We start from the raw sequence: 26,285 nt of genomic DNA on the forward strand, positions 1-26,285 counted from the left end.
ACACACACACGCGCGCGCACGCGCACACACACACACACACACACACACACACACACACACACACACACACACACACACACACACACACACACACACACACACACACACACACACACACAGAAAACAAGGCCAATTGTCAGCTGAGCAGTGATGCATAACTGAAATAACATGAGACATCTTGAAGTGTCTCGAGGGACCATGAAATGTAAATAATTTTTTTTTTGTTACAAAGCTTCCATACGGTGATATTGATTAGTGAGTGTTGCTTAAAATTCACTACATTCTACTCTGGAAATACTCTTTCCATTTACTCTGCTCTTTCCTCTTCAGCTCTTTACCCGTTTCCATCTTTCCTGTCACCTCCCTCCCCTCTCTGTCTGTTTTGTGTTGCTGAGTTGAGGATAAAATCATATTTGCCCGCTCCCTCTGGCCGGCTGATATGGAAAATTATCTCAGAGGCCAGCCGCTAACGTAAACCTTATTTCTGTTTTTCTCCCTCCGCCCCTTCTCCTCTTCCTGCCCTCTGTTTCCGCCTTTGTTTTATCCTGATCTGTGCATTCCCGTTCCATCTGTCGTCACCGCATCCTCTCATGGTTTCCTGCCGCTCAGAGACACACTGAGAGCTCTGAACGCAAACACACCAAATTGGCCACACCTGATGAGATATCAGAGGGATGGTGTCTGACACAAAACTGAGATTTAAAAACATTCACTGGGTTTAGGGTTTGATCAAGCACAGACACTAGATCCAAATTCAGTTATGACCCAAGTGACATTATGATTATGTGCCACATAAAAGTGTGTGTGCATATGTTATTGACCATAAATACAAGCTGTTGACTAAAAAAGCATATCCATTCCGTCTCCATAGCGGTAATTAAAGTAGAAAATGTGTTTGTATGCCTCCCATTTTTCCCAGTTGGCATCATGACTTGGAAAAGTGTGTCAACACACACAGGGAGCAAAGCCGCCAATGTTCACAATCCAAGGTAATAAAATCAGAATTATGAGTTTCTATTCACACTAATACAGTCAGCTGTACTTACAGTGAGCAAAATCTGCTTTCGTTTATTTATGATTGATTGTAATGTGATTTGCTGAGGGGAAAATCCACTCAAAAACACTTAAACACCGTTTAAAGGGAAAAAAAGTGCTGGAAATGTGCCTCGCTTTTCTGGGCAGGTTTTGTTGCTTGGCATATTTTTGGTATTCTCGTGGATAAGGGGTCCAAACATAAATTTTGGGATGTTGTAATATTTCCAGTGCAACCACTGCGGAGTTTGATAGCAGCAAATCTGAAGATTCAAGAGTCTACAAGCCGGATCTGCTGCCGGTGCTTTATTTAACAGGCACGGCTTCGAAGGCGCTGTTTTCCACTGTGTCTTCAGGCGCTTTTAACAGACAGGGACGACTGCTGCACTACTGCTACAAGAACCTCATTGATATTACACCCACTGCAAAATAAAAGCTTCACATTTAACCCCAGCAGAGAAAAGTTGCTATTGTTGGGTCAAACTCTGAAATAATGCATTTCTTATGAGTACACTGTTGTTTTCATACCTTTCGGGCGCATTATGGCATTTTTAATTAAGGACGGATCAATCAGGTCTGACTAGAGTGCTCAGAAAACATATTACAGTAAACACTTGAAAGGAAAGCTTCTAGTGATGAACAGGCTTCAGATTAAAACAGATCTGGTCGTCATATAGACGATTCAAACGCAGAACGTCGCAGGAGCTGAAAAAATAAAAGGAAGTAACTCTGCACCCACTTCTGTTTGTCTCAGCGGCTGCTCAAGAGGGCTTGATGAAATCTACACCGAAACAAGACGGCAACGCAGCAGATAACAGGTTAGACCATCCCAAGGTTTCTCACAGCTCTAAAGAGAGAGCGGGTCGAGGAGGAGGAGGAGGGGGAGGAAGAAGAAGCAGCAGGAGGAAAAAGAAGAAAGGGCTGAACTGAGAGGCGGTGGGGGTGATAAACAAATGTCACAAGGACAAAGCGAACACAGATAAAGTAACAGAGAGAGATTCTTCACTGTAGCTCTCTGAATGAACTGCTGCTGATCAATACACACACACACGCGCAAACACACACACCTGGAAGGATGATGAGTTAAATCGATCACCATCCGATTGAAGATCAATATCCTCTCGTGTTCTATTGTCACATTTGTCAATTAACAGATGCCTCTGTCTACACGCTGATATACTGGACTATTGCACGTACGCAAACACACACACGCGCACGCACGCACGCACACTCTGCTGATGGTAGCGACTGCTGAGCGAGCCAGACGTTGTGCGCGTGCGTTTGTGTGTGTGTCAGAGGTTCTGACTCTCGTTAGCTTGGCTGTTACGCTTATTGCCGTACACTTGGCAACCTCTAGTGAGTCCGACCCTTTCATAAGCCTCCAACCACCAAGGGCCCTGGCACAGAGCCTTCAGTGTGTGTGTGTGTGTGTGTGTGTGTGTGTGTGTGTGTGTGTGTGTGTGTGTGTGTGTGTGTGTGTGTGTGTGTGTGTGTGTGTGTGTGTGTGTGTGTGTGTGTGTGTGTGTGTGTGTGTGTGTGTGTGGCAGGAGTCAAGCCAGACCTTTCTGATCTGTTTTGACACCACAGAATTGCACAAGTGACAGGGCTACTCAAACAAGGCAGTCGCGGAAGCACGCACGCACACACACACACACACACACACACACACACACACACAAAGGGCCATAAAAGCATTATGGCACTGGGGACACAAACACATTGAATGTGTGAGTAAGCGCGTGAGCGGTGCTTACAAAGAGTATGTTCAGGAGAGAAAAGGAGTTCTTTTGCTCGACTAGATCCAGATAGTATTTTCCTTCTGCTCTATCTTATTATTCATCAATGATTCCTCTTGACTCATTCATGTTAGAGAGAGCAGGGTGTGCAAGCAAAGCATGGCATGTCGCCTGGGACGAGCGCCGGCACTGAATCACATTACGGTGAGAAGAGGAGAGAGGACAGAGATAAAGAAAAGGAGAGGGAGAGAGAGAGAGAGAGAGCGGGAAAGAGTGAAGGGAAAAATGAGATGAAAGAGCTACAAATGAGAGATTTCCCTGTGAGGCGCATAAATCAGCAGACTATGAACAGCATTGCTCAAAGCCTGACTCCCAGGCTGCAGACCAGAGCGCGCACACACACACACACACACACACACACACACACACACACACACACACACACACACACACACACACACACACACACACACACACACACACACACACACACACACACACACACACACACACACACACACACACACACACACACACACACACACCCTCTGTATGCACAAGACTACTAAAGTAACAACCTGATCTTGCTGCACCTACACGTGTGTTCACACCATCAAAAGCCACTGAGGACGCTAAAAAGCACATCATCTGCTAGTTGACAGCTGAAAGGAAATAAAAGTAGGAGGAAGGAAATGAACAGCGAAGAAAATGTGTAACATTGCACCTTGTGTCTTCACAGCCTAAAAAAGAAAAAAAAATACACCCAACTTCAGTGCTGTTCAGAGTTTTCCATTTGTGCATGTGGCCGAACAAAACGCACCAGTAAACTGGGAGCGAAAGGGAAAATGTTCTGGCTTTTGACCACAGACTTTTTGGATGCCACACGCCCACCCACCCACCCACCGCATGGGGAAAGACCATATTTGGTCATGGAGAGCAGGAACTAAGAGCACATGAGAATTTCTTAGGAAACAGGGAGCTGGGAAACGGGGGCCGGGGGTGTGTCCACGTAAGTTTTTCCATGTTTTACCAAAAGAAAAACTAAAGGGGGAATTTGGGGAAGAAGGGTCATATGAGACTGATGCTGCTGCCTGGGTCAGAATGAAACACAAATGCTACAAGCGTGTACGTACACACACAAAGGCACACGCACACACACACTAATTAAAAGCATAAGGTTGCTGATATTTCAGGAAAGCCTGCGGTGAAAGCCAATAATGCAATTCCACCTAACCGTGTGTGTGTGTCCATCCACCATTACCCCCACAGTAGCTTTGCAGTTCTGGTAAATACTGAGGAAGCCTGTTCTGGGAGTTCTGGTTGTCTGACATGCCAGTGCCACACCCCTGTGGTCCATTCAGTCTGCAGCCACAGCAACCACACACACACACACACACACACACACACACACACACACACACACACACACACACACACACACACACACACACACACACACACACACACACACACACACACACACACACACACACACACACACACACACACACACACACACACACACACACACACACACACACACAGCATGATGATTTGAAGCTGCGTGTGACTACTGCTGGATGAAATACACCTGGGGGTCAAGACAGCAGGAAGAGCACAAAGTGAGGCCAAAGGAAACACGTCACCATGAGCTACGAGAGATGAACAGGTACATGTGTCCCTGCATGAATCATGTGACTACTGAAGTTCAAACACAATATATAACAATATAAAACCACTTATCAACATTTACTACATTCTGGTTACTTATTACAGTACACAACACATTAGCTCACTATACCCATGTGTTCCTTAGTACCTGTTATGTATTAACATGGTTTCCTAGTTATGATTATGGGTCACTGGGGTGTTGGTGTTTGAGGACTGCCCTAATAATAAAATTGACGAAGATAGGTTTTATTTTCACATTTGGATTCAAACTTGCAGATAATTAAATTGGGAGTTGGTAGAAACAAAATTTGAGCCGAAAGAGCTGCATCAGAATTGCATATATGAGTTATATGTTTAGAACATGCTGTTTCAATATCAGCTGCCCCAATTTAAAATTGACAACAACATACATCAAACAAACAACACTACACTTTACTTTCATGCTGGATTAGGTTCCCAAAACCAAAGCACTCCGGGCTGTTTTTTCCGTGCAGGTTTTGAGTTTGCGGCCTCTGATTTGCAACAGCGGTGCAGCACGATCCTGCTTCAGCTAAAGTTAGCGCAAATGCCAGTGGAAACAAACACACCTACGCAGCACAAGCCAAGCAGCAGGGCGGTTGCAGCGAAGCAGGCGACATCCTTTAACCAGCAGACCCAGATTTGAGCAGATCCATGTCAGCACCAGCACCCGCCCGGCTGGAGCGCCCCCGGAACACTCGATCCTCTGCCGTCGCTACAGACAGCGGCGTAGCCTGAGCTACAGCAGCCGAGAATAAATAAATGGCTAATTATCAAACATCACATCATTATTACCGCATGCTACTTACAACGGAGAGTCATTGCTCAGTATCAGTGCAACAGGATGAGAGCACCTATGTATAACTCTATGTGTGTGTGTGTGTGTGTGTGTGTGTGTGTGTGTGTTCAACCTCGCTGCACTGTATCACCCTCCATCATCATGAGTTGAGGGGTTGTGGTTCCTAGAGAAGCACTTTACTTAAATTAGACCCTCAACGACTCGACATGCAGGTGTCAGCGTGTCTGTGTGTGCGTTTTCGTGTGTGTGTGTGTGTGTGTGTGTGTGTGTGTGTGTGAGGCAGACAGTGTGCCAGCGTCTGTGCATGTGGATGAGGGGGAAGAGACTGAACGAGAGAAGAGCAGGATCAGCAGCCAGCGAACGCGAGAGAGAGAGGCAGTGAGGGAGCAAGTATAGGGGAGAGAGAGAGAGAGAGAGAGAGAGAGAAGGGGGAGGCTATGAAGGTAGAGAGAGAGAGACATAGTGAGAGAAAAAGCAGGTGAGAATAACCTAGTCTGACCTTATTTCAGCACAGCTTTTCTATTCTTTATAGTCCCTCATTGGTGTAATATTTACACAGGAATAAAAGATTATTGGAGAGATCCATGGAGAGGAAATAAAGAGAGGGAGTGGGGTGGGGAAGGGAAGGGAAATAAACAAAGGAAAGGTATAGGAAAAGGAGCGATGGAGTGTGGAGGGAACAGAATGCAATGAATTGAAATTATTGCTGCAGCTAATGATGATTTTTAATATCGACCACTCTGCACCTTCTTGTTTCTTCAGTCAGTTTATAAAATGTCATGAAAGATAAAATAACACATCTGAGTTTGGAACCATCAAATATTTGACATTTGTCCCTAGAAATGACAGATATTAAATATGAATTAATAAAGAAAATAAGAAAGGAATAAAGGTCAACATCAAATTAGCACTAAAAATATCACTCAACCCAGAATAAGACAACACACCCCTGAACGCAGCCTGAGAGAGGTGGAAGCACTTCAACGTAGAGCTGAAGACTTTAAGTGGGTGATTGGCAGAAAGTTAATGAGCAACAAATCAGAGATTTTCACAAATAAAAAGGTTTTAAGCAAAACTACGAGTGACTTCATTTGTTTTTTTTTATATTAGTCACCAAACATATTGAGCAGCTGGACATATTTAGAAAGAAAATCTTTGTTCAACTCAACTTGGGCTTTAGATTTATTTTTAAATTAAAATATGATGATTTCATATTTTCCATATTGATTCAACAATTGGACTGAACAGTCAATTACTGCATCTACAACCTTCATCCTCTATTGGACACACTTTCTGTCCAAAGATGATTTTTTTGTTGGTCTACATTGGAACTAACAAAAATATTTTAAGTTATACATAATTTTATGTCAATTAACACAGTGATTTACATCAAAGCTAAGTTAATGTAGGGGCCTGTGCTGTGAACGGTTGCTCATGTTCCTGTTGGGTTCACAAATCAACAAATGAGGGTAAACGTCAGCAGGTTGTAGCAGCTGTATCTGTGTGACAAAACCTTCTCTTCTACTCTGAACTGTTTCCGGTCGGCAGGGTTTAAGATATTTGTTTTCTTTTAATCATTTATGTATTTGTGGGAGATCAATCCCATTCGGGAGTTTAGCTTTTGTAACAACAATAACAACTAGAACACTGCAGCTTATTTGATCTGAAAAAAGACAAAACTGAAACAAACGGTAGAGCTGATAAAACACATGAGGTTCTGATGGATCAAGAATGAGACACAACACACACACACACACACACACACACACACACACACACACACACACACACACACACACACACACACACACACACACACACACACACACACACACACACACACACACACACGAGATAGACGCTGACATAAGTGCACACTCACATACAACAGACATCCCTATATTATGCAGGCACACATGCTTCCAAACATTACAAAAACACACATCAAAACCAGCAGAAAAGACAGTAGGCGGTTATTAAAGAGACAAGAGAGGGAAATAGAGAGAAGGAGAAGCGACACTTTGCCAGCAATCAAAGATGTAGAGAAGACAGAGAGAGGAGTGGAGGTAGAGAGAGCCACGAAAAGGGAAAGCTGGCTTCTAATCAGCATTGATCCAAAATTTAGACAAGCACACACAGAGGCACAGGCAGTCCCAGTAGGATTAGGACCTCAGTGTGTGTGTGTGTGTGTGTGTGTGTGTGTGTGTGTGTGTGCATGCATCCCACGAGACTGATTAGCCATGAATGACTGATGACGGATCTTTGTTGTTTTTTTACTCTCTCTCTCTTTCTCGCTCATTCTCTTTTCTTGTTTTCTTTTTCCCAGCTCGGGCAGGAGGGGACACACACACACACACACACACCCCCACACACACACACACACACACACACACACACACATACACAAATCCATGTATATTCAACGAAGGCTCCTGAATATACTTAATGCTTTCATGTGTGTCACTGTGTAACGATCCATGCTGTTCCACGCAGCTGCTTCTCTCCTTTTCTTACTTTCTTCCCAGCTCACACCCACAGATGAACCTATTTCCTATTTAGGAGCACATTAGCTGTCTTTCACACCAAATATTCAATCTGTTCCATGTGTACGACGGTGTGTGACAGCGTGACTCAGAAAAACCTGAAGAGTCCGGCGTTCAGGGAGCCTTGCTCAACCTCACCTCCAGATGAACCTACAGCCCCCTCCATCCATCTGAGCTCCTGACAGCAAAACAAACTGGACATAGACCTGCATGAATGGACTCCATTACAATATGAATGAGCCAAACAGAGCTTAAACGAATCAAATGGAGAACCACAACACAACAGCGGAGAAAAGAGCCCCGGCTGAGTCAAACGAGTCAGCTCGAGTGACGATGAGTCAGGCGTAAACGTGACCCCGAGATGGATAAAAGTCAGCGCGTCTCAGGTGCTGGCTGCAGCCGCTATGAGGCTGCCGCGGTGGCACTGGCGCGCTTTTGCAGGGGGTGCAGACCTGTAGATCTGGCGAGACTGTGACATAATGTCTGTCCCCCTGCTAAGTGATGTCACCTCTCTGTCATGTCGCATAAGCAGAGGATCGCCTTGACCTCTTGGAAGAAGTGGAAAGCCATAAAATAGCAGGGAGTCACACACACACACACACACGCACGCACACATGCGCACACACACACGCACACACTTTCTTCAAACATATCTTTTTTCATGCACTCATATCATGAATTCCAGCCACAACAGCCACATATTGACATAACACACCTTGTGTTGTATTTTCGGTGAGCTCGCACGCCCACCCCCCTCCTCTCAGACGGAGTAAGAACCTGTTTCAGCCCTGTGTTTTGCAGCCTGTTTAAAATGTCATTTTTCTCTCGTTCCTCTGACTTCAAAAGGTTCCGCGCTGAGCTCTCACTCCCACTTGCCAAATCCTCCAATCGCTTCTGATTTAGTGAGTTGGCCGTGGGCCGAGGAGCACCGGGACGGGCCCGTTAACAACCGGCGGAGTGGTGAGAGAGAGGGAGGCAGGGAAGAGACAAGGGTATATGGAGGGAGAAACAAATGAGGCAACGTGGAAAGGGAGAAGCAGCGGGCTGAAATTGAGACAGAAATAGGAGGAGTGCTGAGAGAAGCTGGGCTGCTAACAACACAAGGAGGGGACGGGCGTGTTGGGAGTTAGACAGAGATGGGAGCTGGATATGAGAGAAGAGGAGATCGATTAGAAAGACAGGAGGGTGGGAAGGAGGGTGAGGGGAGGAATGGATCCAGGAGGAGGAGGAGGAGGAGGAGGAGGAGGAGGAGGAGGAAGCAGGGCTGGAGGACCACTCGAAAAGCCAAGAGGAGTAAAGGAGAAGTGAAAGAGGAAAGCAGAAGGAGGGGGGGGGGGGCATGTGGTGAAAGAGGATGGAGGAGGACGGGTGGAGGGGCAGCAGAAGAAGAGGAAGAAAAGGAGAGAGAGAAAAGCACATGGACGCGGGAAGTCTGGCGCGTTCCATTCACATGCCAAGTCATCAGATGGCGGCGTGCGCTCACACCCCGGAGATGTCGCAACCAAGCGCACCCCGCACCCGTCAAATCGCCGCCGCCCGACAATAAGCAGCTGTTCACGTGTTGGACGAGAGGAGAGGGGAAAGTGTCGCCGCCGCTCCGGCGCGAGCCCGCGCTCCGCTCGGAGCCCCAGAGTCGGAGGGATGTGGTCGCGTGGTGCGTTCAGGCGCTTTAATCATCTTTGCACCGAGCGCAGCCTTTTCAGCATCAAACCTCCGTCACACTGCTTGTGAGGTCAGTCTGATTAGATGCAGGGAGACGTTCGGCAATATATTTAAACCATGTGCAAGTTTGCTGAAAATATCAAAGCATACACAAGAGTCTAATTTGTAATTGAAATGCGTTTAATGACTTGACTGGCTTTACTTAATCACTTAATGACTTAATGCCTTTAACGTGTCAACAAATTTCAGTCAGTCTCACTCGTCTGACTGACTTTTTTGGGCTGTGTTGCCGATTTGGAAGTTTTTAAAATAAGTGGGAGTTGTACAGATTTTTTGTGTAACATTTTACAGGATTGAATGAATGTGTCATGTTACGCATTAAACATGAACCCGGCCCAGTCTTCTATTAATGCAACACTGTAGTGGCGAACTCTCAATGTCAATTGTAGCTTCACGTTTTATTTTTGATGCCAACTCTAAATCCATGATATTGTCGCAGCTGCCTCGTGGTCTGACTTGTATGCGAGCGCATTTTGTCTGGAATTGACAGTTTACACTCTGGCCCTTCCGCATGGCACCCACCGGTAGCTCAGCCGGCTGCAGCCTCCACCAGCTGCCGCCTCCTCACGGGGGGTCGTCTCTCGCGCTGCACCCGGGATGTGCTCCTTGTTCCCCGGGTAGCATTGGTGGTGGGGGGGGGTCAGTAGCGTCTGGGCCTCATCCACTGCTGACTCATCACGCACGCACACACGCACACGCACACACACGCACACACACACACACACACACACACACACACACACACACACACAAGCATCTCCCCTCTCGCTCTTTCGCTCGCTCGCACTCTTGAGAGGCAGCTGAGACGCCAGGCTGAGGAGCCGGGGACGACGGCCAGTGGGTGCCGTCAGGCGGTGGTAATCTGACTGGATTACCAGCCAGGTGGAAACATTCAGCCTCTCTACTCCTCCCCCCTCCCTCCCTCTATCATTTACATGCTCATTTTTCCCACTCCTCTTCTTCTTTTCCTCCCTCGTCTCTTTGTCTTCCCCTCTCTCTCGTTGCTTTTCTTTCATCCTGGGCCCCTTCAACATAATCACCACCCTACACGTGCACGCACAAACTACAGACCTCCGCATGTCTACTTCTACAGGACACAGAAACCTACACACGGGTGCATATACGCGAACCAGCACTGCCTTCCTGTGATTGGCCGCGGGGCTGCTGTGGCGGTGAAGGTGTGTGCAGGTAGGAGGAGGACGGGGTGTGACGGCTGCGGCGATCAAAGCCAAAACTGAGGAACTTCCAAGAGGGAAGAGGCATTGCTGCGAGCTTTGTGATGAATGGCAGGGCGGCCGCGTGTCACGCACACACACCTGCTCATGTTCACAGCGGAGAAATGCCAAATTAATAAGAAGCGGTTTAAGAGAAAATAGAGACGAAAGAACAAGACAAGACAAGACTGACTGTAAGCGATACGCGATGATTATAGCTTATTACTTCATGAAGGGTTCATATAAAAAGCTTTGGGAGGATTCTATGTATACAGTATTCCATGTGCACGCACACACACACATAACATGAATGTTGTGTCTTTCTGTCTGCAGTACTATTACTAGGTCACACACACGCACACTCCCACATGTAACACGCTCATGTAAACAAAAACCGTCTGCCGTCTGGGAAGTGACACACCTGTTCAATGACAAGGTCTGCCACGCCCTCCATAATGCTGCACACCTGTGCTACTGCAGGCTAGACCTAACCTTAATCACGCACGCACACACACACACACACACACACACACACACACACACACTTGCACAACTACTGCCCAGAGGCTAACATCACAGAAAGAGGAAGAACGAGAGGCTGGAATAAAGGCAAAGAAGTAAAACGGGGAAGGTGAGGAGAGCAGCAGAGAAGCAGAGAGACAAAGGCTTTCCCACTGCTCCTATCAGTAATCTAAATGCCTGTGTAATATCATTGTGGGCTTTTATCAAATGGGGGCTGAGTCTTATGGCGTTGGTATGCGCCTGTCATTCCATCACCTTGTCAAGCGCGACCATATTCAAGCAGACACCATGCTGATCTAAATAAGAGGCTTCAGCAAATTGATGGATTGCAGGTTTTCGGGGATATGAAGAAACATGGAGGGGGTGAGACGAGTTGGGGTTTTTTTTTTCTTCTTTGGGAAGGATTTCTGAGAGTGATACAGCCGGATTGTAAGGCAAAAAAAACGTGTGTGTGTGCGCGTGTGTGTGTCTTTTTCCTAAGATCTGAAACAACCCCTCCCCACCCCCACCACCACTGTGCCCCCCCCCTGCCCTGGTATGGCCAACACTACATCATATCTACCCCCTGTGCCGAGGCCTAGGGCCAGGCATACAGCTTTCTAAATCTCTAAGGGGGACAAGCACAAAGGTAACCCCCATCCTAACCTCCGAACAAACACACACACACACACACACACACCAACCCCCATCCCAAAACAACAATCCTCTATGCCCATCATGTCAGTCAAAACCCCATCAGGGACATGCATGGAGAGTCTGGATATCTGGAATCTCAATACAGTGTCATGCACCTTGAAACCCAGTGAGAGACCCTCTTGAATATATTTCAATAGCATTATCTCCCTGCATTACTAGGCTGTTTCTCCTTTCAACATTACAGAATCGTTTTAGAAATGGACCAAAATACATGTCAGCAAGTAGCAATATCAGTCTAAGTGGAAAACAATCTGCTCAAATCAGTATGCAGTAAACATGTCAGAAATGTCTTTGTCTGCTTTAAAGAACTTATAATTTAATAATTATAATAATTTTGTTTCAAAAATGTAAGTCTTTAAAGAAACAATGCATAAAATGAATAAACCACAATTTTTAACAATATAAGCATATATGATATATTATGAATAGAGTATAAACTTTTATTTTGTGTATTGAAATATAGAATAATGTAGTAATATATTTCTATAAATGGTTATGATTTAGCATTCATCATAACAGATACATGTAACGTCCTGCTGAATAATAAATAATAAAACATGGACTTTTTGTGTTTTGCGTTGAGTGGGAGATGATTTAAAAGCTATTGCATTTTAATAGAAAAAAAGACTACAATTCTCAGCTCTCGCATAAAATTAAAGTAAAAACAACTCTGCTGACGTACAATGTGACCAATGTTAAAAAACAGATTGGGTACATATAGTGCGCGTGCACGGTTCACGTAATAAAAATGCACGACGTTCACGAGGAGTGTAGAAACATGTCTAAGACAAAGGCAAGCTCAGGGCAATATTTGTCCTTCTAAAAAGGCTTCATGTGAAGCGCCCCAGACCAAAACCAGGACCTGAAGTTTAGATTTCAGCAAGCAAATAAATACATACACGTGTTCCACTCTTTACTGGAAACGTAGAAATGGTCGCCTACTTGTATATATTTTTGATTTAAAAAATTCGGACCTGGACGTCTGCGTCTTTTGCAGTTGTGTAAAATGAATGAATATGCAAATAAGTGGGGACAGAGACTATGTCGATCCAAAACACAAGAAGATATGATTCATGGGTCCGAGCTGGAGAGCGCGATACATTCACAAGAGATAATTGGTGAAATTTCTCATCAGACACGTTTGGATTCATTCACTTAGTCCAGTAGATAGTGTGTGATTTCGAGCGGAGCCCTTTTTCTTTCTCCCTCTCCCTTTACGCACACACACCTTCCCATCCCCCCTCCTTCACTATTGAGACAGGATACCAAAGCTACTTGTTAAATCTAATGCATGCACTGTCAACCCATTCGCACCCCGTCACGTCCCCGCTCAATATAGAAACCGGATTTTCTGGTATTACCCGCACCTCTATTAGCCAGAGCTCCCCTCCACTAACCACCGCTGCGACCCTCGGGTTGTGATGAGTACAAAAACCAGCATGTGCCCCGAACCCACCAACACCAAACCAGTATGCTCCTGGAAGCCATAACCACATGTGAAGGAGAAAATGTTGCAACAAAAACTGCAGAAATAAGAAAAGAGCTCCGCTAACAGCCTTAATTTATTGTTTAATGAGAAATATAAGCAGTGGAATTACCCAGTTCTAATTAATTACTTCAAATGGCAATGATTAGTACTTTACTAATTGATGAAACCATATAAATCTATGACAAGATTAAGCCACCAACCGCATAATAATCCTTGTGATAGAAGCAATAATCCTACAATATTTTTAAATTATTGAAAGATTTGAAAGTCTAAAACAAAAAGGAGGCGTGTCGTAAATTTAAAGTTAATCTAATTTGCAAAGAGCTGCAAATTTCCCTCCTTGATTCATATTTTACTTTTACGCAGGGCCCCAAAATGCTAAATTGAACAAATTAAATTTATTTTTTTTATTTCTCGCACAGCAAGTTATGTCATAAACAGCCCATTGAATAAAGTAAAAGCTAAAACTCTTTAAGATGCGGGCGGCGTTTTTGCCAGAGTCTAAATGCAAAGTGAGCAGCAGTCTGTGCGTTCACTTCAACAGTAAATTTGAGTTAGTCCCAAAAAGCGTCTCCAAGTTTGCATTGTAGGAAACATATGCTGCAGACAACAGATCGCTTTGTTAAACCGTCATCTTTTCATGCGTGCACAGGAAAAGCGTTGCGTTCCGAACTGACCTGTGTGCGGAGCCATGGAAAGGTGGGATGGGTAGTATTTCCCGGGCTGGAAGTGAGCGGGGTGCTGCATGGAGCCGTGGCCGCCTGGCGCCATCCGAGACGCGGCGCTGTGGACCAACGCGCTCCGCTCCGTCAGGAGGTGCGGGGGAGCGAAATCTCGGCTTTCCATCCCGGTGAGAACGGATAAATCCCAAATCCAAAGTAAAATCCGGAGGCACCGAAGGTCTCAGGCACCCAGATGCAAATAATCCCTTTTATGAACTTCGGGGTCCGCTCGCATTGAGCGGAGTTTTGGCTTTGCAGGGTAGAAACGGAGTCCCCGTCATGTCCTACAAAAGAGAGCGCAGGAGACACGTCAAAGCGCTGACAATAATGAACCAGCCGGGGGTATGTGCTGTGGAGAGGGCTGAACCGGGAGGCAGTCGCTGCTCGTGTTTAGACAAACAAGCAATATTTACAAAAAACAGCTCATATTTCACAAAAAAAAAACGTTTTAAAGACAAGCTTCGTGCGTAATTTTCTCTACTTTGACGCGATCCCGTTTGTTACGCGCAGCGACGATTTACGTCCGGTCCAGGAAGGCGAGTAAAGTCTGCTCCGTGGATAAAAAGGTGCGTGAACGGAGTTTATGTGGGTTTACTCCGCTCTACATCGTTGGCCCCAACTGAAGAGTTTTGCCCCCTCCTCCTCGTCCTGTGACCAAACACGACGCAAATAACGCACACGGGAGCTTTCTCTATCAGCGCAAAGAATGGGGAGGAAAGGGGGGAGCGATCTGGCGCAGGTACAGACGGGCGATGCATATGCAGCACAAGGGTTCGCAGCGCTAAAAGCCCTTCTAGGTTAAAGACGAGTCGCTAAGTCTTTAAACTGGGCCAGAACTGGCCATAAACAAGGTGGACCTCGGAGGCTCTAAATATGACATATGCAGGAAACCATTTACGCAGAGCAGAAATGCACAAAAGCAGCCTTTATTCTAAATTATGGGGACGAAACTCTACCCCATAAGGTTAAACAGAAACGCACGATTCGACTGTGATTTTATGTAAATTACATTTGGTTCGTTTTCTTTTTCGGTCGCTTTAACGTTGGATCTGCTGTGCGTGCGTGTAACACGTGTTTGCGTCACTTTGCTGAACTGTACCTCAAAGCTATACAGAAGAACGCATGGTAGCTATAACATACACTGACTACAATTACCAGAATTTGTTTTAATAATACGTAACTTTCATGTACGTTAGATTAAATCAGCCTTAACGTGTCACGGTAATGGCTTCAAACTTGTTCCACCTTTAATATATGACTTTGTTATAGTTTGCGCCACTTTGACCAGGATCATTGTTTGTAATGGTGATAGTTAATGAAACAGCTGTACTAATAACTAATATAGAGTCCTGTGGCCTTTGCCTCTGCTGACAGTGGTACACGCCATGCATCTCTGCTACACATACAGTAGATATATACTACACTGTAATCACAAACACAAATCAAATCACCCCTATGCTCCGGTGCGAAAGAGGGGAGCAATAAACAGTGAAATAGACTAGGAAATCATCGACTTTATATGTATGTCTTATAGCCTAGGTCATTTACTTAAACAGGGCCTCCTGTGACGCTCAGATAGGGAGCGCTGGGTTCCTGTATTCACCAAACACACCTCAGTACTCCGTCTATTAGGCCTTTCAATGCATCGCACGTCCATCTAGCGCTCTGTAGATGCTGATAGCGCCGCACAGAAACCAACGATAATGGAACAAAGAAAATATCAAATGCTTTGGTGGACTAGGGGCGTATGAAGTGCATAAGAATATACGCTGCGTGAGCTCCAATACTCAAAGTCTCCCTTGACGCGCGCGCGCGCACCCACACATGCGATGCTCAAGGACTCCAACTTTCAGGAATTGCGTTTTTTGGGAGGGGGATCTCCGAAGTTAAGAAGCACTGTCGGAGCTCGCGGACGTCCTCGTGGGCGCGCGCGCGCGCGCGAGAGCGTGTTGCACGCCCAAACGCTCCAAAGCATAAAATATCCAGTGCATGCAAATGTCAAAATCCTTCCCACAAGAATATCCGCGCTGTATTTCAATTATTTAATTACCTTTTTGTTTGTGAGAACCACGTCAATGCTTCTGACCACATCAGGTCGACAGAAGAATGAGAATTGGGGGTAAAAAAGCAAAAGAAACTCAGGCTGCTTTGAGCGCACTGGGAAGGCAAAATGGACTCTCCCCTGTCCCCTAGGCTGTGAGAAACAATGGACCTTCTCTACGGGACATCAATCATAAACCACTCTCATCTGACATTTGTCTATACATTTTTAAATTTGCAGGCCTTAAACACACGTCCTCCGTGTTTACATTGTACGTCAACAGAGAGCCACTCAGGCTACATTTAACAACCTGGAGCTAAATCCCGTTCTATGGCACGCCACGCAAACAAAACGACGTGAACACATCCTGCGTAACAGTTTGGGAAAATGATCTTTTCAGTCCGCTGTGGTCCGTGCGTGCGCGCGCGTGCGTGTGTGTATGTGTACGTGGAAGGCTTTAGACTTCCTTCCACTTCACCTACAGACTCCCCCAAATCCCATACACGGCTCTCAAACACACACACACACACACACACACACACACACACACACACATCTGCAAAACACGCACACGCAGACGCAGACAAACACACACACATACACGCACACACACACACACACACACATCTCTACCACCACTGCACTGCAAAGGCTCAAAATATTACCAGACAAAATCCCACAGCTCATACTGTTCAAAACAACAAGGCACAAATACCCCAATATCAGCACCCATTTGTCTGTTTTCAGACTGGTGCCAATTCCTTTACAATCATAATTTGTTTGCATTCACTTTTGGAGTGTTTCGCGTTTAGAGGCCAAGTCATTGTGCCCAACAATTTTGCAATACAGTAAAGCCAGAACACTGGGATGTGGAGGGGCCGGCTCAAGAACAGAGGCGAGCCGAGCCGAGAAGAACACAGCGCGGCGTCGACACAGCCCGCGTGCCGGGGGAGGAAGCAGGGAGCACCGCAGCCTGCAATAAAACTCCCCGCCTCGCTCCCCCCTAAACACACAGTAGGAAACTAACAAAAGAAATCACCTACAGTTTGCAATCTGCTGCGCTTAGTCGGCGAGTGCCTTTGAACCGTCGTGAATAAATTAGAAACACAAAAGTAATTTGGCTGTGATGAGAGGTCACATCAAAAAAGTGACACGCACGTCGCCCACAGCTCAGTCCAACACGCTGGACAGGAGAGGAACCGGGGCATCGGGCTCTTGTCGCCAAAACCGGCGAAAATCGCCACATGTGTTGCTTTAATTCAAATATTACATTTGCTGAAAATGCACATCTTGATATGATCCCCCTGCGCTGTGCACAATATCAGCTTTGTTTTGAGTATTCGCCTCTCATATTACAGCAGAAAAATAGCGAAGTCTTCTGAAAAATACATGTAAGCCCCGTCTGAATAAAGCGACACATTTAGATCAGCCTCTGCTGCAAGGAGCAACCGAAATAAAATCGGATTCCACTAAAATCACCAAAGACGACAAAACGCAGCTATAAAATAATTTGCTACTTACTGATAAGTTATGTCCATTGCCTGACGGGCAGAGTGCAATGAAAGAAAAGTATAAAAATGTTCAAAGTGAAAATCCCCGAGTCGCAGAGATGAGACATGTGGGATTGATTACATCCTATGCTGCTGCAGACTGTGCTGTGCAGTCAGTTGAGGTATGGGAGAGACGCATCGTAGAAGTTCGGGCTTGTAGTGAATCGAGGCTCGTTCATGCAGCTTGAGACTCAGACACGCCGGGAGGAGGAGGAGGAGGAGGAGAAGGAGGATGGAGGTGTGTGTGTGTGTGTGTGTGTGTGTACGGGGAGGGGTGAACGCGCAGGCCTATTGGTTTGAGTACGACAATGTGAAAGCGTGCCCGTGAGGCGCTCCCCCTCCTCCGCCTCCAACCCCACCCTACCCTTTCCCACCCCTCTCACCCCCCCCCCCCCAATCTGCGGTAAACACGCGCCGCCATTGGCTGCAGCTCTCGGCCAATGAGGAGGCCGCCGGAGCCGCGGAGCGAAACGGCGGGCGTTTGATTTGCAGCCCTCGGCGCACTGCGTGCACAAACAAATGCGAGGAGACAGGCGGCACAGCTCGGCGTTGTTCTGTGTGTAGAGCGCGGAGGAACTGGAGCCGTGCAGCGCTGCCTGCACTTTGTGATCACTGGTGGAGAGCAAACAGCATCTAGCCTATTCCGTGTGATCCCACTGTAGTTCAGTTCAAATGCGGCACGCGCTCCGAGCCCGTATCGTTATTTTGCTGCGTGACAGCGATGGTGTGATCGTTTTATTGATGCTGCTTTAGGGAAATCCGCTTCTTCACTTGCCACACTGCAAGTGTTTTGCTAAATAAATCCCCATTAGCCGAATCGCCGTCTGATTTATTGGACTTGTAGCTTCTGTTTGCATTTTGCCCACACGGGCCTGTGCATAACCACATAGAGATAAGACCAGTTGAGGACTAATAGGGCTGAAGTCTGGTATTGAAACGATGTCCAATGGGGCGCTGGAAGTAGCTAAACATAAAAAAGTCATTTACTTACATGCATTCTTTTCAATGTCCACGAAGACGTTCGTGCTTCGAGTGGAGCTCACTTTGCCTGACAAATCTAAAGGAATCTGTCGATACAAACAACAGGTGTGCGGCTAATAAATAAAATGCGTTTTCGCTGTTAGCTTCATTCTAAACCAAGGTTCAGGGGTGAGGGCTGGAGTATATGTTTGATATTATGTTTACCTGTCTCCCCGTTTCTCCGTGTCTCACACACACACACGGACAAATTGAATCACTGCGTAATTTGAAAGCATTACTGTCCTCGGGGTTGGCCTCGCGCACGGTTCAGTAATTCAGCCAATTAAAAGCGGAAGGATATGCACTTGTGTGTTTCCATGTCGAAATGTATGAGCTGCTATAGGCTAATATTGCCGCTCAGGTTTGTTTATCCGTGAAGACAAGGGGTTAAAACTCGTGACTTCGGCCCTGTGAGGTTTCTGATTGGCTGGCACGTTGCCAGAGTGCTGTCAATCACCGAGTGTAAACAAGGCTCTGATTGGCTGCTGGCCAGTCCGCACTGGGCTGCCTGAAAAAAGCAATTACTGCCCCTGCGGTTTCAAGGCGGCCCCGCGCTGAACGATGAAAGGAGATAAGGAGGGGCGGTTTCAAGGCGCCCCCCACGGCGAACCCCGTTGGCCCCAGAGCAAAAGGAGAGTCAAGAGTGACTAAATCAAAGGGAATACGGTAAAAGGGGGGAAATTACACGTTGTATTAAATATAGAGGCTAGATTCGCGGAATGGTGCAATAACAACGTTGTGTTTAGAAAATGGAGGAGAGAAAGGCAACAAGAACCGGAAATATGCTATTGTGCTGCAGCGAGGGAGCTTCTTTTCCACAAACGAAGAGGGAGAAAAGTTTTTCTTAACAATGGACACGATGGAAAGAAAGCGATAGGTCTGTTAAACACACGTAAACATTTAAAACATGTACATTTTAAAAGCGCTGCATGGCCCGGACGCGTCTCTTAGCGTGATGTCGCGCATTAAGTGTTGAGTAGAACTTTTTATTGCAAGCACTTAAGCAGAAATTTCCGCTTTTAGCTTAAACAGCAGGTCACATATAATGGATCAGGATATTGTTTATAATAGAGCAATAGTAGGTAAAATACAGGTATAATTTTTTGTACACATTTTTAACGTGCAGCCAATGATTAAATGAATAAAAAAAGGAAACAATACACAAACCAGGTTAAAAATAATATAATGTAAAATGTCAAGTAAATATATACATGCATATATGTGTGTGTGCGTGTGTAATTTTAGGATTTTTTATTAAATTAATTTTATGGGCTTTTCTTCCACCTAACAAAAATCCTATTATGAGTCATGAAAGCTGTTTTTTGCTTGACTTGTCCAGCGCTGACAAGAGTCAACATGCGCCTCATAAAGTAAATGCAGACTGTAAGTGATGTCCCGTTACGTTTAAAAACTGAAAGCCCACTCTTTTGCTTTGGGTTCAGCCCCAAAGAAACACGCTGGACAAAGGAGCCGAGCCGGTCTGCAGCCGATAGATAACTTATAATTTGACTGCAAGGCGAAAAACGGGACTTTCATCTAGACGGTGAAATTAATTGATACATTTATAATTCAAATCAAATAACGTCAAAGGGAGCAGATTTATCACGTCTGTAATTAGATAATCATGACCCTCTTTTTCCATTTACATAGCACACTGCATTCCAAAGCCCTGCGATCTCCAGTGGGCTCCAGCCACCACGTGTCTCTCTCTCACACACTCACACACACACACACACACACACACACACACACACCAAACAAAAAGCTTAAATATTGTGCTCACTTCCATTATATTAGTTTATATGATATTTTGTGGCTCTCAGAACAGCAAGACCATTGTGACTCATGCATTAGAGATGACAATATGACAAAACATGAGCAATAAATAAAAAGAATAGACTGTGAGATATTTGTCCAGGCAAAATAAAAAACCGTGACAATTAATTATGAATAGTTGTTTTTTTTAAATAGTTTTTTTAATGAAGTGTGTGTGTGTCACAGGTTGACTGTTGACTCTAAAGAGCAGGCTCTGTTTGTTATAGCCGACAAGCGTGCAGTCCTATTACAAATCTAGCCTAAAACCAAAATAAATCTTCGTTTGGGAATTTTCCGTCGCCAGTAAGTTAGAAAAAATGTCACTGTCTTTTTTCTCTGATTCCAACAGCTTAAGACAACTCATAGCTGGATACGTCGATATAGCCTGTACAGACAGTCCCCTCCACATACAGCCCATTGTAGGATATATTTCTTCTGAATGACTTGGTTTCCCTGTTCTCTCCCCCAATAGTGTTGTCCTCAGCACTAATGACAGAGGAACAATAAAGAATCCTGTTCCGCAGTTCACAAAGGGGTCCGCCACTTAAAACAGAAATCTGCATTTAATTTATTTAGTGACAAGCAAAAGCCTTTTATAGCTTGATTTTTATTGGTTCTTTTTCACTTGAAACGTGGGGGTTGGGTGTGTGTGTGTGTGTGTGTGTGTGTGTGTGTGTGTGTGTGTGTGTGTGTGTGTGCGCGAGCGAGAGAAAGCATAACACACACACACACACACACACACACACACACACACACACACACACACACACACACACACACACACACACACACAGCCTCCTCTGGTCCGTGTGCCAGCGCGAGCTACCCTATACTGTAGGGTGGGGGCGCACGGATAATTAATGCGGATTGACTGATTGCTCTTGAAACAGACCGGGCCTGCGCACGGATTGTCCTCAAGCAATGAAGCGTTCCTGACTGACACTTCCCACCTTCCCTTCGTTGCTTCCTCCTTCCTCCTTCCCCCTTTCCTCTCTCCTTCACGAGAGTCCGTAGCGCGAGGCTCGCCGCGAGGACGCGCATATTCCGGCCACCGTTGAGCCTCCAGCGAGCCGGGGCAGCCTGTCCGCGCGCGCGTGTCCCCAAACCAACTAAATATATGGCGCAGATACTGTTTTTGATCATTTTGTTTCCACATACAGGTTGGACGGCATTTATGTGCAGCGTGACTCGCATAAGTCAAGCGTTGCTTTGAATTTTCCTCCAACTTCACCTCGGGAGTTATGCCTCCGTAAAAACGGTGAACGCGCTATTTTTCGCGCATTGAAAAGTGAATGAAGTGCATTTGAAGTGGGTGACATTTCCTCTACTGTATCCCCAACATTAACTGAATAAACTTTTAGACGCCCAAATAGGGTCGCGTTTAAAAAGGCATAATTCACAGTCAACGGGAACCACATTGGCACCGTTCCTTTTAAAAGAGGTCCAAATGGAGAGCCGTCTCCATGGGAGGGCCTCCATGCGGGCAACCATCCTATTCTCACCACATATTTCTGATAGCGCTTTAATGATGAGAATTTCCAAATGGCGGTTCACCAGGGAGACGCCCGCTCTATGTAACGGTGGCGTAGCCCCACGAGACAATGGGAGAAAGAGAAAAGCGTGCGAAACGTGGAGCTGCCAAGCTTATTGACGGGCGTGAGATATGAAAACCAGCGCAGCTCTGGGCGAGTGGCAGCGGCGTCGCGGAAAGTTCTGTGCGCCGTAAATATCAAGACCGCCGAGCAACAGCGTCACCCGTAACTGTTTAGAGGAGGACGCGATGAAGCCAGACGCCGAGTGGACGCAAAAACAACGTGACCTTTTCTTCTCTGTGTGCGCAGGACGGATGCCGCTGATTCTGATCGTCCTGACAGATAGGCCAGAGAGCCCCATGCCTCACAACGGGTCAGGGGATGCGAAACGGCTGGCACGAAAAATAAAATAGTGCAGTAAAACGCCGTAGCCCTCCATCAAGTCGCTTTAAAAGGGTTGAATTGTGGAGCCAAACTGTTGACTAAAGACACATGTCGACAGACACCTTTAGATGAAGAGGATGATGCAGCAGAGGGCGATGATGATGATGGTGGGAATAGCTCAAGCACCAAATTAGTACCTGTCAGGCTGTCATATATTGGGCTGTAACCACCACCAGGCCTGTATGGATGAGATGAAAGCTCCACCATCTATTTATGTGCCATCAAGACGTGCAGGTGGAGGCTTTAATTATTATCACTGGAACACAAACACCCTGAACTGCACATAGTTGCAATATAGGCTGGTGTTGTATATAGTCAGATTTGGACAGAAACAAAAGACAATTGTGATGGGGTGATGTCCCTGTTTTTCTCCGAAAATATAGCAACTCTCACAGAAAACATCATATTGTTTCATATTGTTCCCAGAGATGCAAGGTTGCAATAACTCGGACTAAACTGAAGAAATCTCCAAAGCGTCCAAAGATGTGAAAACGTATAAAAAGAGCAGTGGTGTAATCCTGACTGGCCTATATCCAGTATTGGCTTTGGGGGTCAACAGGTCACATGACCTCCTGCAACCACCCCAAGATTCTAGTCCTGTAAAATGCTATGTCTCAACAACAACAATTACGCCTTTGAGTAAGTCCTAACTTAAGCAAGCGCTGGTTACACAGCAGCAGCTGACTCTTCAGACAAAAACAGGATTTCAACAACATCAACACTTTCAGTATTTAGTAATTGTGTCCTTTTGGAGACAGTTGCTCAACAACTCTCACCCTGTTGTTGATTAAAGTTTACACAAGGCAGAAATCAGTCACAAAATCTCCCATCTCTCAAATTAATCCTGATGCTACTTTGTAACTTTGTAAAAGTACCATTTGTCTTAATAACTACATTTCTCTTATTGGTTTTATGAAATAAACACTAAAACTACTTTATCCTATATTTTATTATAATTTTTTGTGCTTTTACTAATCTGTCAAACCTGTGCCTTAAATGTACTATGTACTTCTAATATTGTTTTATTGTTGTGGGTGATGAATTAAACGTGCCCCTTAAAAAATGAAATAAAATAAAATAAAATAAAATAAAATAAAATAAAATAAAATAAAATAAAATAAAATAAAATAAAATAAAATGTCTGTTTAATTGTGCATTTACAAGACAAAGTTAAGCAGGTGCTTTATGTAGATTTTTCTACAATGGACACTGAGACATAGCAGCAATATCAAGATGTTTATTTTTATTGCTGCAGCTAATGAGCTAATGTGTACGTTCAAATGCAAATCAGGACATTTTGTACAGACGTGAATTTGACTTGACTCCAACAGGACAATCAGTCATTAATTAGACATGTGGCTGCAAGCCTGCAACAAAATTATATGTAAATAAATGGGAGATTGACCTCTTGGTGTAAGGCAAGGTAGCCTGGTGAATAATGGTTCTAATGGTTCTGTGTATGTTCTGTACAGTGTCCTGCTTTGTTGTTTATATCGAAGACTGATCAACTGCATTAACTTTGCTTTTTCCATGACATTATTGAACTATGTCAGATCAGAAATGTGACAGAAGACGTGTGTCACCTTCGATGGACGAGTGTACGGTCAGTGACGGTACCAAATGCTGTATGGGTGTGCATGTGTGTGTACGTGTGTGCACGAGAGAGAGATAAACAGCAATTCAGTCTCCTCACACCGTCGTGTAACCTAATATAAGACAAGTAACCCTTCGCAAACTATAACACCCAGCACAGGAACAACGTGGTTGAACCACCGTGCGCGCGCCTGCGTGTGCGCCACATACTGGCACGTGCCCCCCACCCCAAATATTAAACCGTCCCACAGTAAGTGCGTAGTCGAGAAAACAGACATTTCAGTGATGCATAGAGACTGGTCCTACCTGTCAGGCAACGAGGACTGGGTTAAAAAGCAAACATCTGGTTTTGTCACAAGCCACGAGTTTTCTGGAACCTTTGTCATAAACGAGAAAGCGCCTTTTGTTTGATTGTTCAACTTTGTTGGCAATAAATAAATATAGGAGTTAAAGAAAAATTTTTTGGACCTTAGAGCCACGACTTAAAACATTTTTAAGGCCAGTGGCCATAAATAACAAAATGCAGCAAACAATAACCTCCACGCGCATTCTTACTCTGGTTCAGACACACTTTTAACGCTTAAGCATAGAATTAAATTAAACACCTACCTACAAAACGGCGTCTCCTTATAGGACAGGATTGTTTTTATGGCTTTAAACTAAAAACCAACATTTATATATTTTTCTTTCTTCTATAAGTCGACAACTAAAGAGATTCAGCTTAATCCAAACCAAAGCACATTCAAATAAGGACTTAAATAGCGCTTGCTTCCACGTTACAAGCTCTCTGAATTTATCCGCCGAGGGGCTTTCCCGACTATCTCCACCGGATCCTGTACGTGAGTGTCCGTCAGTCTGTACAGCAGCAGACGCAGTATATCTGTGTGACGCGTCCTCCCTCTCCCACAGTGGAGCGAAAGCGCTGACATGAAACGCAAGGATTGGGGAAACTTTCTCTCCTTCTATTTTCCATGCACTGTCTCGTGTCGTCTGGAAGATCATGGGAGGGGAAGGGACATCATCAGGCACGTTTGTGAGTTACACACCAGGAATACACCCACTTCCATTCCCACCAACAAAACATATAATGTACGTAACCTGCATTTACGCACCAAGGCACGCACACATTTGTTCCCACTGACCAGTGTTGCTTTTTTGTGCAAGCAGATCAGGATCGGCGCATAAAGTTAGAGGAGGCGCTAAAGAAGGCCCGTCGATGCGTTCACGTACACTTTATGAAATCCACGATGAGATTTTTCTCTCTCTGTGTGTGTGTGTGTGTGTGTGTGTGTGTGTGTGTGTGTGTGTGTGTGTGTGTGTGTGTGTGTGTAATACGTAACGGAAGGCAGGCCGGAGCAAACTGCCACGTTTTTAGTTGACAAACAGAAAACAATCCGCTCTCCCGTATAAATGTAATTACTATATGTTTATAGCAGTGGTTGTTTGCTGAATGATAGGTCTAATTGGCGCCCGGAGGTCACAGTTTACCCACCTTTTTAAAATTCACCACTACATCAACGCCTTCTACACCGACATCTGCTCTGCCGCGCTTCGGAGGCGCGTCGCTCGGGCGGTGAGCGGCGAACGCCGGCTCGCGCGCGCGGCCAAAATCCTAAAAGAACGACGCGAGCGTTTAGCGCAGGCTTCACGGAGTCCGTGGCGTGTCGGAGAATTCGCCCCGCGGCGCTTGATCAAGTCCAAACGGTCCCGACAGGTCTGCGCGTAAAAGTGAATTTACGTCCCGTCGTTGCGCCGCAGAACGAGAGCTCGGGCTGCCTCGCTGTGTCGATGTGGATTAAGGAAACCAAAGCACACACAAACACAGGAACGTCTTTTACTAATAAAACAGACACTTCCACGGTGGAGGTGAACGCGGAAGACGCGGCGTCTCGGTCCGTGGCTTGGAAGTGATCGCAGACTAATAATTGCGGCGGTTGCTCGAGTAGTTTTCCCTCTCTTCCCAAACAGGACCCCAGACCCCCCCCCCCCAGACCCCACGCAGCCCCCACCGGCTGCCCCCGCGGGTCATCGCTTTAGGAGCACCACGTCACCACGTTAACCCCTGCATCCCCGCGTCCGCGGCCGAAGGGGGGGGGGGGGGTGAAGCCCTGTGGGAAGAGCGAGCG

General features: G+C 45.7%; 1 protein-coding gene and 1 long non-coding RNA gene across 9 annotated transcripts in view; one reads left to right on the plus strand and one right to left on the minus strand.

The window, feature by feature from the left end:
* The window catches only part of bahcc1b (BAH domain and coiled-coil containing 1b), a 54,209-nt gene extending 28,154 nt beyond the window's left edge, over positions 1 to 26,055 (minus strand). Inside the window, exons 1-3 of one of the 8 annotated variants that reach the window (XM_041068406.2) lie at positions 24,769 to 25,384; positions 24,466 to 24,536; positions 14,120 to 14,448 (exon numbers count right to left, since the gene is read on the minus strand). In XM_041068406.2, the coding sequence (XP_040924340.1) occupies positions 14,120 to 14,288 (169 nt within the window). In that variant the 5' untranslated portion in view covers positions 14,289 to 14,448; positions 24,466 to 24,536; positions 24,769 to 25,384. Of the gene's footprint in view, positions 1 to 14,119; positions 14,449 to 16,214; positions 16,745 to 17,726; positions 17,975 to 18,746; positions 18,823 to 18,940; positions 18,959 to 24,465; positions 24,537 to 24,768; positions 25,385 to 25,651 lie in introns of those variants that run through there. The other 7 variants (XM_041068405.2, XM_055504647.1, XM_041068404.2 and 4 more) reach the window with 7 other exon arrangements.
* On the plus strand, positions 19,098 to 22,837 carry LOC114845388 (uncharacterized). The gene is made up of 2 exons (XR_003783868.3): positions 19,098 to 19,652; positions 22,432 to 22,837. It is a non-coding gene; the product is annotated as an uncharacterized LOC114845388 (long non-coding RNA).
* Positions 26,056 to 26,285: the final 230 nt, after the last annotated feature.

This window comes from Betta splendens, chromosome 19 (genome assembly GCF_900634795.4).
Source record: "Betta splendens chromosome 19, fBetSpl5.4, whole genome shotgun sequence".
Classification (NCBI taxonomy): domain Eukaryota; kingdom Metazoa; phylum Chordata; class Actinopteri; order Anabantiformes; family Osphronemidae; genus Betta; species Betta splendens.